Consider the following 18,444-nt stretch of genomic DNA (forward strand, 5'->3'; position numbering starts at 1 on the left):
CAGTGCCCCTTGTTCCTTTGCTCTCACAATAGGACATTACTTTTTTCCCATTCCTGTCCACACACATCCTCGAGAGTGAGTTGCCAATTCAGTTTGACTCTTTTGTTTTGGATTCCAAGCAGTTAATGTACACTGAGAAGACTATCTAAACACACTTAGAAGTAGAAACGATTCCTGTCGCTTCTCCTCCTGCACAATCCCGTCCCCGTTACTGAGGAGAGAGTTCCAAGTTCCTGTGAAGAAGCTACTTCCAAAGATTCTGAGAATTTTGTTTTTCTCCCCTGGAAGGCCCCTGAGTTTTTAATTCACTAAGAGCAGAAATAATTGCTCTCTGCCTATTCTATTATTTTTCCTTTGTACCTTGAAAACTCCAGTTGTCCTCCTTTAATCAAAGATACAATCACACATGGAGGAATTTTGCCTGTGGCCTGGTGCCCAGAACTGTACAGAGTCAGACAGCAGGGAAACAGGTGTTCAACCCAACTTGTCCATGCCAGCCAAGGTGGCTTACTAATCTAGTTCCATTTGTCCATGTTTCGCCCTTATCCCTCTAAGCCTTTCATATCCGTGCACCTGTCCAAATGTATTTTCAACTTTGTTATTGTGTCTGCCTCTACCACTTCCTCTGGCAGCTCATTCCACTTACCCATCACCCTCTGTGTGAAAAGATTTCCCCTCAGATCCCCTTCAAATCTTTCCCCTCCCACCTTAAGACTTCCCTACTCTTCCCTGACTAAGTCACAAGGACTGATTCCTGAGATTGCTCAGTAACTCCAATGTGCTATTTTGCACATTTGACAATGTGGTAGAAGGCAGGGTGACTGCAAGGATGGGTCTTGGAGTCCCCTCCATCAAATTGTGTTTGCGTTGCAAAACTGTGTTTTCTTGGACAATGGCAGGCCCAATGTAACCAAAATTGACTGCAAACCCATTCCTATCTCAGTAAACTAAGGGCAGACGCTAACTGTCTCTGCTCTCTGATGTGCTGCCCAATTAATCCATAAGACCATAAGATATAGGAGCAGAATTAGGCCATTTCGTCCATTGAATCTGCTTTGCTATTTCATCATAGCTGATTCCTTTTCTCTCGCAGTCCCAGTCTACTGCCTTCTCTCTGTATCTCTTCATGCCCTGACCAATTAAGAAACTATCAACCTCTGCCTTAAATATACATAAAGACTTGGCCTGTGGCAGCAAATTCTATAGATCCACCATTCTGGCTAAGGAAATTCCTCCTCATCTCCATAGTAAATGGACACCCCTCTATTCTGAGGCTGTGTCCTCTGTGTGGTCTCAGACTTCCTCACTACAGGAAACTTCCTTTCCACATCCACAATGCCGAGGTCTTTCTATATTGGATAGATTTCAACGAGGTCACCCCTCATTGAATTCCGGAGAGTGCAGGCCCAGAGCCATCAAACACTCTTCATATGACAAGCCTTTCAATCCTGGAATCATTTTCTTGAATTTCCCTTGAACCCTCTCCAACGTCAGCACTTAGATAAGGGGACCAAAACTGCTCACAGTAATTCAAAGTGAGGCCAGTAATTCTCTTGTCAGCAATCCCATTTTCTCCTGCAAGTATTTATTTTCCACTGCCAGTATTTATTTGCTGACAGTTTTATATGTGGCTGTTCCTTCACCCCACTTTCAGTAGTGCAGCCATGGTTTGTGGTCTGTATTTCACAAATTCACAATCAGATCAATAATTTACCCTCAATTTCCTAAGCTTCAACTTTGGTCCAGGCTCTTATGGGTGATTTTTATCAAATGTTTTCTCTAAATCCATATAAATACTTGCCTCTTGTAAAACTACATGCAAGTCTTTGTTCACTTTCTTTTGTTTATTGCCTTTAAGTTACTGACAGTGAATGTTGTGGTGAGTGGTCAGTAAACCATGTAATAGAAACCATAGAAAAACTACAGCACAGAAACAGGCCTTTTGGCCCTTCTTGGCTGTGCCGAACCATTTTCTGCCTAGTCCCACTGACCTGCACATGGACCATATCCCTCCATACACCTCCCATCCATGTATCTGTCCAATTTATTGTTAAATGTTAAAAAAGAACCCGCATTTACCACCTCGTCTGGCAGCTCATTCCACACTCCCACCACTCTCTGTGTGAAGAAGCCCCCCCCCTAATGTTCCCTTTAAACTTTTCCCCCTTCACCCTTAACCCATGTTCTCTGGTTTATTTCTCCCCTTGCCTCAGTGGGAAAAGCCTGCTTGCCTTCACTCTATCTATACCCATCATAATTTTATACACCTCTATCAAATCTCCCCTCATTCTTCTACGCTCCAGGGAATAAAATCCTAACCTATTCAACCTTTTTCTGTAACTGAGTTTTTCAAGTCCCGGCAACATCCTTGTAAACCTTCTCTGCACTCTTTCAACCTTATTAATATCCTTCCTGTAATTTGGTGACCAAAACTGAATACAATACTCCAGATTCGGCCTCACCAATGCCTTATACAACCTCATCATAACATTCCAGCTCTTATACTCAATACTTTGATTAATAAAGGCCAATGTACCAAAAGCTCTCTTTACGACCCTATCTACTTGTGACGCCACTTTTAGGGAATTTTGTATCTGTATTCCCAGATCCCTCTGTTCCACTGCACTCCTCAGTGCCTTATCATTAACCCTGTATGTTCTACGTTGGTTTGTCCTTCCAAAGTGCAATACCTCACACTTGTCTGTATTAAACTCCATCTGCCATTTTTCAGCCCATTTTTCCAGCTGGTCCAAATCCCTCTGCAGGCTTTGAAAACCTTCCTCACTGTCCACTACACCTCCAATCTTTGTATCATCAGCAAATTTGCTGATCCAATTTACCACATTATCATCCAGATCATTGATATAGATGACAAATAACAATGCATCCAGCACTGATCCCTGTGGCACACCACTAGTCACAGGCCTTCACTCTGAGAAGCAATCCTCTACTACCACACTTTGGCTTCTTCCATTGAGCCAATGTCTAATCCAATTTACCGCCTCTCCGTGTATACCTAGCGAATGAATTTTCCTAACTAACCTCCCATGCGGGACCTTGTCAAAGGCCTTACTGAAGTCCATGTAGACAACATCCACTGCCTTCCCTTCATCCACTTTCCTGGTAACCTCCTCGAAAAACTCCAACAGATTGGTCAAACATGACCTACCACGCACAAAGCCATGTTGACTCTCCCTAATAAGTCCCTGTCTATCCAAATGCTTGTAGATTCTGTCTCTTAGTATTCCCTCCAATAACTTACCCACTACTGACGTCAAACTTACCGGCCTATAATTTCCTGGATTACTTTTTGATCCTTTTTTAAACAACGGAACAACATGAGCCATTCTCCAATCCTCCGGCACCTCACCCGTTGACACCAACATTTTAAATATATCTGCCAGGGCCCCTGCAATTTCAACACTAGTCTCCTTCAAGGTCCGAGGGAATACCCTGTCAGGTCCTGGGGATTTATCCACTTTAATTTGCCTCAAGATAGCAAGCACCTCCTCCTTCTCAATCTGTACAGTTTCCATGATCTCACTACTTGTTTCCCTTAATTCCATAGACTTCATGCCAGTTTCCTTAGTAAATACAGACGCAAAAAACCCATTTAAGGTCTCCCCCATTTCTTTTGGTTCCGCACATAGCCGACCACTTTGATCTTCAAGAGGACCAATTTTATCCCTTACAATCCTTTTACTCTTAATATACCTATAAAAGCTCTTTGGATTATCCTTCACTTTGACTGCCAAGGCAACCTCATGTCTTCCTTTAGCCCTCCTGATTTCCTTGTTAAGTATTTTCTTGCACTTTTTATACTCATCAAGCACCTTATTTACTCCCTGTTTCCTATACATGTCATACAGCTCTCTCTTCTTCTTTATCAGAGTTGCAATATCCCTTGAGAACCAAGGTTCCTTATTCCTATTCACTTTGCCTTTAACCCTGACAGGGAACATACAAATTCTGCACTCTCAAAATTTCTCCTTTGAGGGCCTCCCACTTACCGATCACATCCTTGCCAGAGAACAACCTGTCCCAATCCACGCTTTTTAGATCCTTTCTCATTTCTTCATATTTGGCCATCTTCCAGTTTAGAACCTCAACCCTAGGACCAGATCTATCTTTATCCATGATCAAGTCGAAACTAATGGTGTTATGATCATTGGAACCAAAGTGCTCCCCTACACACACTTCCGTCACTTGTCCTAACTCATTTCCTAATAGGAGATCTAATATCGCATCCCCTGTAGTTGGTACGTCTATATATTGATTTAGAAAACTTTCCTGAACACATTTTACAAACTCTAACCTATCTAGACCCCTAACAGTATGGGAGTGCCAATCAATATGTGGAAAATTAAAATCCTCTACCACCACAACTTTATGTTTCCTGCAGTTGCCTGCTATCTCTCTGCAGATTTGCTCCTCCAATTCTCGCTGACTATTGGGTGGTCTATAATACAACCCCAATAATGTAGCCATACCTTTCCTGTTTCTCAGCTCCACCCATAAGGACTCAGTAGACAAGCCCTCTAATCTGTCCTGCCTGAGCACTGCTGTAACATTTTCCCTGACAAGCAATGCTACCCCCCTCCCCATCTTTCATTCCTCTGCCTCTATCACATCTGAAACATCGGAACCCTGGAATATTAAGCTACCAGTTCTGCCCCTCCTGCAGCCAAATTTCACTAATTGCTATAATGTCATAACTCCACGTGTCAATCCACACCCTCATCTCGCCTGCCTTCCCCGCAATACTCCTAGCATTGAAATATATACACCTCAGAAGATTTTACCACCACTCACAACCTTTCTATTTGCGGCTTTGCTTGAACTTTTAACATCATTTATTTTCACCCCAGCCTCACTGTCAGCTATGGCACTCTGGTTCCCATCCCCCTGCAAATCTAGTTTAAAGCCTCTGCGATAGCACTAACAAACCTCCCTGAAAGGATATTGGTCCCCTTGTAGTTCAAGTGTAACCCGTCTCTCTCGTACAGGTCCCACCTGCCCCAGAAGAGGTCCCAATGATCCTGAAATCTGAAACCCTGCCCCCTACACCAGTTCCTCAGCCACTTGTTCATCCTCCAGAGCATCCTATTCTTACCCTCACTGGCACGTAGCACAGGTAGCAATCCTGAGATTACCACCCTTGAGGTCCTGCTTTTCAACTTCCTACCATGCTCTCTATACTCACTCTCCAGGACCTCCTCACTCTTCCTTGCTATGTCATTGGTACCGATGTGCATCATGACATCTGGCTGATCACCCTCCTACTTCAGAATGTCATGCAATCGATCAGAGACATCCTTGACCCTGGCACCTGGGAGGCAACAAACCATCCTGGATTCTCTGTCACGACCATAGAACCTCCTATCTGCACCTCTGACTATCGAGTCCCCTATCACTACCGCTGTCCTCTTTTTCCACCCTCCCTTCTGCACTGCAGAACCAAACTCAGTGCCAGAGATCATTTGATGATGTCTTTCCCCCATCTATCTGAAACAGCAGTATGACATGTGCAGTCTTCCAGACTAAGGGATGGACTTTGGATAAGATCGCAAGGATGTCTGTGGTATTCTCACCTACCTCAGTGAAAACCTGGGACAAGAGCCATCTAGTCCCGTGTACTTATCGCTCTCGTGACACTAATTGGTTATTGATTGTAGTTTTGGCAGGCATTGTGGGCTGAAAGGCCTGTTTGTTTACTCTCCTGTTCTATCTTCTAAGTCCTTGTCCCTAATTTCATCATGGGCTATTTTAAATATAACCTCTCCTGCCATTGTAAAGTACTCATTCAACATATCCATGGTTTACTTTCCACCACTGTTATCCATCTTGAAGAGGCCCAGAATGCTTCTGAGTAGTAGCTTCTTTAACCAGTATAATAGTAAATTCTGACATCTTTTGCAAGTTTCTTTTCTTACTTGCAGACAATGGCTCGCAGTGTTTTGTGGCCTAACTGCCCCTCTGTATAACTTCCCAATGCTGGAGTTTCTTGCCTTGCTGCTCCTTGCCTCTATATAACCACAGTTATATTTGCTGGCAAACAGAACACCTGGCCCTCACGTTAACTTCTTTCTGAAACACCTCTTGCTGATCGATTATTGTTCTGCCCACTTTTTATCTCAAGGTATGGGGATATGTCTCACCCAATCTAATGTCCCAGTTGTTAATTTGTATTTTTCCTTTACACTATTTTAAGAGCTGTTAGATAAAATTAAATCTGGTCTATCGCTCTTTAATAAATTTGCTCAGGTCTACCTACTTGTGGAAATGTTTTTAAGCTGCATTGGTCAAAATAGGAGCAGACAACAGAAGTGAAGTTACTTCAATCCCATTGTTACTGGCTTTGTGCAAGTAAAGATGATCTGGGGAAGTTGGTAGGCTGAAACGGACAGCCATAAACCAAAGGAGTCTTTGGTGGTTCATAAGTCAGATCCTTTACTCTCTTCAATTCTCCCCCACCATTGAATTACTTCTCTGGATTCCTTGTAGATGGGCACATTGTAAGCACAATATCTCGTGAGCAACAGACAAGCTGCTGAGGAAATTTGGGTCAGGATTAAAGCAGATTGAAACCTGCATCAGTCCTGAGCCATAACGTTGAAAATTCCTTTTGTCACACAGACCTGCTGAGTTCCTCTTGCAGATTGTTTGTCGCTTCAGATTCTAGCATCTTCAGCCTTTGTGTCTCCAACCCTTCATGAAGTCCAGCCTAGAGGAAAGAAGGACTTTCTATTCCATGATCTCCATCAGTTTCAGAATTTCTTTTGGGTGTGACGATGAAAATGTAGCAGCTGGGTTGTACACTGCAAAATCTCATGCATAGCTAATGTGATATTACAAAAACAGATTTTCTGGTTTTTGGTTGGGGAATAAATATTGTCTAACGAAGTGGGGAGAGCTCCCCAGTTCAACTGTGTGAAGGAGGTCAGTAGCCTGTGATGGCACCTGAAAGGTGCTGCTCTAACAAGGTGGCACTCCCTCAGAAGGGCGTCAGGGTCACGGAACTGAGATTTGCATTCGGTCTCAGGACTGCACTATCCTCAGACCTTTCTGACATGAGGTGGAGTGCTATAGACTGTGCAGCCTGTCTGCTCAGAGAGCAGAGTGACTGGAGGGAGCGAGAGGTCCCCTGCAATAGCAGACAAACCAGCAAAGGCTTCCTGATCCTTTTTCCAGTTGTTCTTTGTGGGATCCTGCATGTAGAAACTGCCTTTGACACGAGCAGCACAAACTTCATGGATTCAAGGATACGCTCAACCAGTGACAATTCTCTCCTGCATTGAGAATGTTTCCATTTTCCGTGCTAATGACGCTGACTGTTCTCTTCCCAACCCTGCAGGATCATACTCGGGTGGTGAGCCCCATCATTGACGTCATAAGTCTGGACACCTTCGCTTACTTGGCCGCATCTGCAGATCTGAGGGGAGGTACAGAGTGTGTTTCCTTCATTGCTATTTCCTTTCAAAGAAAACAAGGCTAGAACGACCAAGCATATAGCTCAATTGTGGGTTTTGGCTGATCAGAATGACCTTTAACCCCTCATATATTCTGAAAAGTTAATTTTAACTCGCCCATCCTGGAGGCCCACTGTGCTGCTGATTATATTTTCTATGGATAGCCCATCCTTGGTTTCCTAGGGATGGGTAGGTTGCATACATCTCCAGTGCTTTATGTTCAGGGCTGACCCTGGAACACCCTCTTGATTGAGGAAGTCTGCCCACCATACCCTGAGCCCAACTGAGTTCCACTCTCCTCCCCACCCTACCCTTCCTCTTCTCTGACAAGCAAGGTTGAGGAGCTCTGAAGTAGCAGGCTTAGCATTGGACGGCGGCTGGTCTGTGCCTCCTTGGCACTGGGCTGCTCCCCAGCGCCGTCCTGAGTCAACAGGATGTTCTCCCATCAGTCGGAGGTACATGGGGCACACTGCACATCCATTCTAGGGTGTTGTTCCTCTAGTCTGTGTCTCGCCTTACCCTGGCAGCGGAGACAGACATGTCATTGTGGGAATGAAGAGGAGACTTAAGATGGCTGGCAGTCAGGAAATCCAGAGTAACACACACAAAATGCTGGAGGAACTCAGTAGATCAGGCAGCATCAATGCAGGGGAATAAACAGTTGACGTTTTGTTCCGAGACCCTTCATCAGGACTTGGGAGGTCCAGATGGTCCATGGCAACTGCCTCACTACTCTGTCCAAAGCACTCTTTAAGTTTTTATATATTTCTGTAAGCCGCAAGAGTTTAAAGACCCAAATCTAATCAGTAAACTTTATAAATTATTTTCTTTCTGATTTGGAATTAAAATGGGTCTTGATCTCTCTGCCTCTTGCAGTTGCTTAATTTTGGATTAACTTGGAGTACCCAGCCGAGATCTAGGGCAGTGGGTGCAGGGACCCCCACCCCTCCCTCTGCAGCTTCTGCTTACGAGAGCCCTAGCCTACTGATATTGGTCTACATCCTGAGTTCCTGTCTTTCAGCACTGTTAGAAACTCCTTCACCTGAAGGATGGCAGTAGTTCAAGAAGGCAGATCACCCCCAGCTTCTTGGCTAAGCTGCCTGTCATAGCCAGATCCCGTGTCTATACATGCAGAGAACATGAGGTTAGAAGTACGGGCAAGAGCTGAATGTGTGAGCCACAATATTGGTGTTCCCCTCAACTGCATTTTGCTGGCAGGTTCCCAGCATGATTTCCCTCAGTTCATCCTGCTGTTTTCCCCTCCCTCTTCCTGTAGGCTTTGACTGGAGTTTGCACTTTAAATGGGAACAGATATCCTTTGAGCAGAGGATGGCAAGGCCAGATCCAACCCAATCAATCCGGTGAGTGGTGGGCGAGCTGCTGACATTCACTCCAGTGTTAGTTGCCTGAGTGACTGCCACAGCAGCTGCTGTCGTTGCAGGGCGGAATATTGAATGAACTGCTTTCTCTGGTTCCCCCACACATGGGGAGAACACAGAACAGTACAGCACAGGAATGAGCCCTTTGATGTCTCTGCAATCACAATGCCAAATTAAACTAATAGAACAGTACAGCACAGAAACGAGCCCTTTGATGTCTCTGCAATCATGATGCCCAATTAAACTAATCGCCTCTCCCTGCACATCAGAGAGTCACAGAAAAGTACAGCACAGAAACAGGCCCTTCGTTCCACCGAGTCCATGCCGAACCATTTAAATTGCTTCTGTCCATCGACCTGCACTGGGGCCATGGCTCTCCATATTCCTCCACTGTTAGCTATTTATGTGTCTGACAGCCTCTTAAACACCACTGCTACTCCCACTTCCCTGCTAGTGTGTCTGAGGCCCTACCACACCCTCTGTTAAAAGAAAACAGTCCTATACATTCCTTTGAAACTTTACTGCTGTCACTTTAAACCTATGCCTTCTAGTATCTGACATTTCTACACAGGAAGAAGAATCGGCTTGAGCCTTCTCTGAAACTTAAAACACATTTGTCTCCTCCCTTTTCCAGTTCTGGTGAGGGGTCTTTAACTGAAAGTGTTCACTCCTTCCCTCCCTGTGGATGATGCGTGGGTGCTGAAGTTTCCAGCATTTTCTGGTTGTTTCTGATTTCCAGCATCTGTAGATTTTGTTCCAGCATCATAAAACCTGGTAAATTTTAATTGCTTTCATTACATTTTTCACCTTTTTTTAACACAGAACATAGAAAATTACAGCACAGTGTAAGCCCTTTGATCCACGATGCTGTTCCTACCCTTTAACCTACTCTAAGATTTAACCCTTCCATCCTACATAGCACTCCAGTTTTGTTTCATCCATGTCCCTAACTAAGTGTCTCTAAATGTCCCTAATGTATCTGCCTCTACCACCACCTCAGGCAGGACATCCCATCCATCTATCACTTTGTGTAAGAATCCCCCTATACAGTACTTTCCTGCAAACTCCTTAAAGTTATGCCCTCTCATATTAGCCATTTCCACCCTGGGACAAAGGCACTAACTGTCCTCTCTCTGTTCTCTAATCCAGGCAGCATTCTGGTAAATCTTAAACACAAGAAGTTCAGCAAATGCTGGAAATCCAGAGTAACACACACAAAATGCAGGAGGAACTCAGCAGGTCAGGCAGCGTCTATGGAAAGGAGTAACCATCTTGTCCTGATAAAGAGTTTCAACCTGAAATGTCAATTGTTTTCTCCTCTCCATAGATGCTGCCTGATTTGCAGAGTTCCTCCAGCATTTTCTGTGTGTTGTCCTGATAAATCTCTCTGCACCCTCTCCAAACCTTCTACGTCCTTCCAATAAGGTGACCAGAACTGAACACAATACTCCAAGTGTGGTATAACTAGGGTTTTATAGAGCTGCAACATTACCACATGGCTCTTGAACAAAATCTCCCAACTAATGAAGGCTAACCACCCTATCAACTTGTGCAGCAACTTTGAGGACTCTATGGGTGTGGACTCCAGATCCCTCTGATCCTCCAGACTGTTAAGAATCCTACCATTAACCCTGATTTCTGTCTTCAATTTCAAATTTCCAAAGTGAATCACTTCACACTTTTCTGGATTGAACTCTATCTGCAAATTCTCGGCCCATCCTATCGATGTCGCGTTGTAACACATGACAACTTTCTACACTGTTCACAACTCCACCAACCTTCATGTTATCTGCAAACTTACTAATCCACCCTTCCAATTCCTCAAGTCTTTTATAAAAATCACTAAGAGCAGGGGTCCCAGAACTCAGCCCTGCAGAACACAACTGGTCACTGACCTTCAGTCAGGTCAATTCTGTATCCACATAACCATGTTTGTCTGCATTCCATTCTCGTAACTCTCTGAATGGGGAACGCTATTGAATGTCCGAATGCCATACTAAAATTCACGTACGCCACATCCACTGCTTTAGTTTGTTTTGTGGCTTCCTCAAATTCAGTCTGGTTTATGAGTCATGGCCTGCCCCTCACAAAGCCCTGCTAACAATCGCTCATCAGTCTATGCTTCTGAAAATACTAATAAATCCCATCCCTCAGAATCTTCTCCAATAGTTGGCCCACTACTGATATAAGATTCACTGGCCTATAATTCCCAGAATTATCTCTATTACCCTGAATAAAGAAATACACTTGAAACCCTCCATTCTTCTGGTACTACTCCTATGGCCAGTGAGGACACAAAGATCATCACCAAAGGTACAGCAAACTCCTCCCTCACTTCCCATAGTAACCTAGGATTGCATCCTGTCTGGCATGGGGGACTTACTTATCCAAATGTTTTTAAAAAAAGTCCAGCACATCCTCTTTCTTAAAATCGACGTGTTCCAGCATACTAGGCTTTTCTTCTCTGTTCTGGCATTGGGTAAGGTCCCTCTCACTGGTGAATACTAAAGCACAGTATTCATTCAGGACCTTCCCTTGTCCCCTTGACCACAGACACTTGATTTCTCTTTTATCCCTAATTGGATCTACAGTGGCATGCAAAAGTTTGGGCACCCCTGGTCAAAATGTCTGTTACTTGAATAGTTAAGTGAGTAGAAGATGAACTGATCTCCAAAAGTCATAAAGTTAAAGGTGAAACATTCTTTGCAACATTTTAAGCAAGATTAGTGTATTATTTTTGTTTTGTACAATTTTAGAGTGAAAAAAAGGAAAGGAGCACCATGCAGAACTTTGGGCACCCCAAGAGATTTGAGCTCTCAGATAACTTTTGCCAAGATCTCAGACCTTAATTAGCTTGTTAGGGCTATGGCTTGTTCACAGTCATCGTTAGGAAAGGCCAGGTGATGCAAATTTCAAAGCTTTATAAATACCCTGACTCCTCAAACTTTGTCCCAACAATCAGCAGCCATGGGCTGCTCTAAGCAAGCTGCCTAGCACTCTGAAAATTAAAATAAGTGATGCCCACAAAGCAGGAGAAGGCTATAAGAAGATAGCAAAGCATTTTCAGATAGCCATTTCCTCAGTTCATAATGTAATTAAGAAATGGCAGTTAACAGGAATGGTGGAGGCCAAGTTGAGGTCTGGAAGACCAAGAAAACTTTCCAGGAGAACTGCTTGTAGGATTGCTAGAAAGGCAAATGAAAACCCCCGTTTGACTGTAAAAGACCTTCAGGAAGATTTAGCAGACTCTGGAGTGGTGGTGCACTGTTCTACTGTGCAGCAGCACCTACACAAATATGACCTTCATGGAACAGTCATCAGAAGAAAACCTTTCCTGCGTCCGCACGACAAAATTCAGCATCAGAAGTTTGGAAAGGAATTTCTAAACAAGCCTGATGCATTTTGGACACAAGTCCTGTGGACTGATGAAGTTAAAATAGAACTTTTGGGCTGCAATGAGCAAAGGTATGTTTGGGAAAAAAGGGTGCAGAATTTCATGAAAAGAACACCTCTCCAACTGTTAAGCACGGGGGTGGATCAATCATGCTTTGGGCTTGTGTTGCAGCCAGTGGCACAGGGAACATTTCACTGAATGAATTCAATTAAATACCAGCAAATTCTGGAAGCAAACATCACACTGTCTGTAAAAAAGCTGAAGATGAAAAGAGGGTGGCTTCTACAACAGGATAATGATCCTAAACACACCTCAAAATCCACAATGGACTACCTCAAGAGGTGCAAGCTGAAGGTTTTTCCATGGCCCTCACAGTCCCCTGACCTAAACATCATTGAGAATCTGTGGATAGACCTCAAAAGAGCAGTGCATGCAAGACGGCCCAAGAATCTCACAGAACTAGAAGTGTTTTGCAAGGAAGAATGGGCAAAAATCCCCTAGACAAGAATTGAAAGACTTAGCTGGCTATGGAAAGCGTTTACAAGCTGTGATACTTGCCAAAGGGGGTGTTACTAAGTACTGACCATGCAGGGGGCCCAAACTTTTGTTTCGGGCCCTTTTCCTTTTTTGTTATTTTGAAACTGTAAAAGATGGAAATATAAAAGTAATCTTGCTTAAAATATTAAAGAAATGTGTCATCTTTAACTTTATGCCTTTTGGAAATCAGGTCATCTTTTACTCGCTTAGCTATCCACAGTAATAGAAATTTTGACCAGGGGAGCCCAAACTTTTGCATGCCACTTGAGCCATCCTCCCGTACTTCTTGTATGTGTAGAATGCTTTGGGGTTTTCCTCACCAAAGCCTTCTTATGCCCATCTCCCCCACCCACCCAACTCTCCAGAGTCTCTTCCTGAACTCCTCCTGACTGATCTGTATTTCCCAAACTTTAAATAAGTTTCCTTCTTCGTCTTGACTTGATGTTCCACATCTCGTTTCTTTCACCCTATCCAGAACCCCATGCAAGTGCTCCCCCAACACCCTCCACATTCCCTTTGTGCATCTCCGAGTACATCTGTTCCCAATTTATGCTCCCAAGTTCCTGCCCAATAGCATTAAAATTCACCCTCCCCCAATTAAATACTTGTCCATACTGTCCCCTGCTGGATGATGGTGAAGGTTGTTGTGCTCACCAAATTAATTCCTTAGTATTGTAATGTTTATCCTTACATTGTAGTCTTTGTGTATTTTGTGCCTTTAACTTGATAGAACATAGAACAACACAACACAGGAACAGGCACTTTAGCCCATGATGATGTGCTGAACTAATTTAAACTAGTGAATTGAAGCCTAATAAACAACTCCCCTTTGGTCTACAAAAGTTTGCACTCTTCCAATCTCTGCATATCATGTGCCTCTCTAAGAGCTTCTTAAATGCTTCTATCATATTTGCCTCCAGTATTACCTCTGAGAGTGTATTCCAGGCATTCACCAATTTGCCTTGTACATCCCCTTCACACCTTAAATGGATGCCCCCTAGTATTAAACATTTTGACCCTGGGAAAAATATACCAGCTATATGCTTCTCATAACCTCTCTATCACTGCCTCTCATAATCTTATGAACCTCTATCAGATCTCCCCTCAGCCTCCACTTCTCCAGAAAAAACAACCCAAGTATATCCAGTCTGTCTTTTTAACACATGACCTCTAATCTAGGCATCATCCTGGTAAATCACTCCTGCACCTTGTCAGTTTGAACATTGCTGTTATTTTCTTTATTGATCCATGACGTGCCAATCGTGGTGATATATTCTTGCTCTTGGTTTGATAGATTTCCATTTGATCATCGTTTTCATGGTTTTCTGTTGTTGCTCTTTTTTTTGTTCTAAGTAAATTGCTTCGGTTGATTTCATTTTTTTGTTCAGTCCTTACAAGCTTGTATCTTTGTAGCAAGTTCAATCATCAGCTTTATGCCTGCTCTCGGTGCAATCCTATCTACTTCATTTTCCATTATGAAGTGCAGTTGTCTTTCTCCTCTTTACACTCATTTGAAGTTTAAATCTCCTAATGTGGTGTAATTATCATGCTCGGCCATCTGGTGTGGGCTTTGAACCCATCGTCTTCAGGCTCCAACGAGCTGTGGCTGACGCCTCTGCTTTATTTCCATAGGACCCCTGTTATCGCTGGAGGGATCTTTGTCATAAATAAATCCTGGTTTAACCACCTTGGAAGATACGACACACAAATGGACATCTGGGGTGGTGAGAACTTTGGTGAGGCTGTTCTCTTGCTGATCTTGGGTTTCTTTCGGTACAAGATTAATTCAGAAGATTGGGTTACAGAGGAGATGTCCCTAGACGGGGAGTGACTTTTGCAGTTTTATGAAGAAAAGACCTCACCAGCTCTGCATCTGAGGCTATAGAGTACTTTGCTTCCAATGAAGAGACCAATAGTTTGTTTCACCTCTGTCACCCACACACTTCCTCATGAGGTCTGGGTTATGTGCTCAAGTCCTGGGGTGGGATTTGAAACCTCTGATGGCAAGAGTGCCATGCACTGGGTTGGATGTTATCAGAGCCCATGCTCCGAGTTTTACTCTGTCAACAGTGAACCACCAATGGCGCTGTGACTGGAAAAGTATATATTCTGGTGAAGGTCTGTATTGGAGGATGAGGATTCCTTCAGCTCTTAATGGTCCTGTGACGTTGTCCGCAATGTCCCAGGCTGTTAATGGTGTAAGGGAAGGGTTACCTTCAGATTCAGTGAAGAGGGAGGAGTAAAGTATGAGGTTCTCACCACTGCAGACAAATAGCGCAGACCAGAGCCCATTAAAATCTCTGTGCCCACAATGTAACACAAGCTACCTAATTAATTTACTACTATAGTGCCCCCAATACATATTGGATTCTGTGGCTCCATGTCTGTTTTAAGTCACTCCCTTGTTCAGGCCTCCCCTCCCTTATTTTGCCATGACACCATAAGATACAGGAACAGAATTAGGCCATTCTGCCCATCGAGTCTGTTCTCGGCAGGTTTTTTCCAAGTCTATTCTCCTGGCTTAGCCCGCTTCACCATTTAAGGACCTAGCAATCTCTGCCTAGAGTACACTCAGTGACTTTGCCTCCACAGCCGTCTGTGGCAACAATTTCCACAGATTCACCATCCTGTGGCTGGAGAAAACCCTCTGCATCACATTTTTAAAGGGACACAGTGTGCCCTCCGATCCGGACTAATGGAATAAATAATATATTAATTATTCATCATTAATTTATTTGTTCATTAATTTATGTATTGATTATAATAATTAATCAATAGTTTATCAGAAATGTTTGGCACGTTGTGAAATTTGTTGTTTTGCGACAGCAGTACCTTGCAATTCATAATAATAAAAACTATAAATTACAGTAAGTACATAATAGAAATAAAATTAAATTAAATAAGGTGCAAAAAGAAAGGAAATATTATTAATAATAAATAATGACTAATTGAGCCATCCTCTGAAAGCCCAAGCTATCCAGGCCTTTCAGTATCTACTAGCTTTCAGTGACCCTGCTTATCCCTCTGAACTCCGGCCAGTGCAGGCCCAGAGATATTAAATGTTCCTCATATGGTAAATCATTCCTGTGAACCTCCTCAGGACCCTCTCCAGGGCCCAACACATATATACAGGGCCCAAACCTGCTCACAAATGCAGTTTGACCAATGTTTTATAAAGCCTGGACGGTACATTCTTGCTTTTATATTCTGATCTTCCTGAAATGAATGCTATCAGTGATTGCCTGTTGACTAAGTGAATTGTCTATTGGTGGTGGGTTCTCAGGTGGCTGTAAAGGCCGATCCCGTTTGAGAGCTCTGCACACCTTGTGCCCAAGGTGTTACTCACTCCACCTGTGCCTTCAGTAGCCAGGATCCTGAGAGCAAGACTTGCCTCCCTAAAATATTATTTCTTGCCTCTTCTTGTAGATACTTCCTAAGCTATCACGGTGAAACGTCATCTACAGCAAAGAAATGGGCCCATTGGCCAACCAAATCTATGCCAACTATCAAATACCCAAGTATCCATACCTACCCCATTTACTCGGATTTAGTCCACTAGAGTTTATACCTTGTCAGTTCAAGAGTTTACTTCAATATTTCTTAAATGTTGAGAGAGTCTCTGCCTCCACCACCCCTTCAGGCAGCACTCTCCAGATTCCAACACCCTCTGGGAAAGAAATTCTTCCTCAGCTCCTGTCTAAATTTCTTACCCATTCTTTAGCCCAACGGTGTTCCAGGAAAATTATTTGTTGTCATCTGTTGGTTTTGAAGTTTCCGGTTTAAGAAGGCACAGCAACGACTTGCCCGTAGCAAACAAAACAAAGAAAGCTAAGTATATATTTTTTCTGCACATTGGGTGTTTGTAATGGGTTTCTTTGCTTTGTGGCTGCCTGTAAGGAGACGAATCGGAAGGTTTTGCAGTATATAGTATACATACTTTGATAATAAATGCACTTCAAACTTTGACTTTAGTGAGGTCAGATTAATATCTGTAATAAAACAAATAGTTTTACACAGTACGTGTAGCTCTGGTCACTGGCAGTGATCACAATCTGTCCTGTAGGAAGGGTGCAACTGGACTGCAGAGAACGCGGAGGAGAGTCTTCAAGATGTTGCCTGGGATAGAGTTCTTCAATTGAGAGGAGACACGGTAGAAGCTGTGTCTATTCTCCCAGGAATGGAGGAGGCTGACGGAGACCTGACAGAAGGGTACAAAATTGTAAGCTGTACCGAATAGCTAGAAACTGCTACACTTGCCCCCATGATGCAGTTATCTGAGGGCAGTGGGTTAGGGGTAAGTAGTCTAAGGGGAATCTGAGAAAGAACTTTATCGCAATGGCATAAAGAGATGAAGGAGACAGATACTATGCATTTAAAAAGTATGTAGACAAACATTTTAATTGCCAGGATACGGGGGGAAGTGGACCAGGCATTGAACTGGTGGTTCAAAGGATCTGTGTGTGTGCTGTATGACTCTATGACATGTTCCCTTGCTCTCAGTCTGCAGGTGAGCTGGACCGTGACAAGGTGCATTCCTTCTCTGGAAGAATAGAACCAGCCTGCAGAAACAGTGGAGACTCTTTAATGCAGATAGTGCAGCTAGCTGTTGTTTGATGCGCTGGTTAGACTTTTAAACCTACCCCTAACCTTCTCAGAGAGTGTGACTTGAATGAGCTACCAGTCATTTCCAAGATACTGGGATCTGCCTCGTCCCACTTTCTCCCGGGATGCCATCCACGGTGTCCCAGCACAGGCTTCTCAGTGCTCCTGGCCACGTGAGGCTACTGGCACCAAGCACGCAGCCAGTCAGCAGCCTCCATGGACACGGAAGGTGGCGCGGCTTCCTGAGCGGTCCATCTGAGGGCCAGGCTACCACAGGGGAGAGTGCCGGCAATCAGCTGATTTACTCCCATGCAAAAGAGGTGCTTTACAACCATGGAGATAATCAGCAGGGAAACAGGCCTTGTGGCCCATCTTCTTCGTGCTGACCAACATGCCTCCCTGAGATAGACCCATTTGTCTGAATTTGGCCCATATCCCTCTAAATCTTCCTTATCCATATACCTCTCTAAATGTCTTTTAAGTACTGTATTGTAACTTCACCCACGTCAACCACCTCTCTGACTCTCAATCCACATACCCACCACCCCCGTGTGAAAATAGCCCCTCAGGACTCCCTTTAAGTCTTCTCTCACACCTTAATCCTGTGTCCTCGAGTTTTAGACTTCTCTGCAGTGAGAAAAAGTAGGTGACCATATTCATCTTACCTAGACCTCCGTGATTTTAATAACCCTTTATAGGGTCACCCTCAACCTCCTCCACTCCAGGGAAAATATTCACAGCCCTTTCAGCCTCTCCTTATAATTCAAGCCCTCCAGTCCCAGTAAATGTCCTTAGAATCTTTCCCACACCCTTTCCAGCTTCATGATATCCTTTCTCAAGCAGGGCAACCAGACTTGTACATAACATTGCAAATATGTTCTCACTAGCCTGTACAACTGCCCTTCCTAGTGAGCAGCATGTTGGGTCCATCCAGTGTGCCAGGAATTTGGGGTTTGGCAAAGGCTGAGGGTGATTCATGGTTTCCCCTGCTCGTTGCCTGAGTAGGGGGGAGGTCGTGGTGACCAAAGGCCCCTACCTGTGAGGAAGGTGGAAGGCGCACACC

At 43.9% G+C, this 18,444-nt stretch overlaps 1 protein-coding gene across 5 annotated transcripts in view; it reads left to right on the plus strand.

Annotated features, from left to right (window-relative positions):
- The window catches only part of LOC140200620 (polypeptide N-acetylgalactosaminyltransferase 16-like), a 329,730-nt gene that overhangs the window by 272,142 nt on the left and 39,144 nt on the right, over window positions 1–18,444 (plus strand). For all 5 annotated transcript variants that reach the window (XM_072264214.1, XM_072264195.1, XM_072264198.1 and 2 more), the window contains exons 7-9: window positions 7,355–7,442; window positions 8,746–8,830; window positions 14,412–14,515. In XM_072264214.1, coding sequence (XP_072120315.1) covers window positions 7,355–7,442; window positions 8,746–8,830; window positions 14,412–14,515 — 277 coding nt within the window. The remainder of the gene's footprint in view (window positions 1–7,354; window positions 7,443–8,745; window positions 8,831–14,411; window positions 14,516–18,444) is intronic.

The sequence above is a fragment of the Mobula birostris genome, chromosome 1 (genome assembly GCF_030028105.1).
Source record: "Mobula birostris isolate sMobBir1 chromosome 1, sMobBir1.hap1, whole genome shotgun sequence".
Classification (NCBI taxonomy): Eukaryota; Metazoa; Chordata; class Chondrichthyes; order Myliobatiformes; family Myliobatidae; genus Mobula; species Mobula birostris.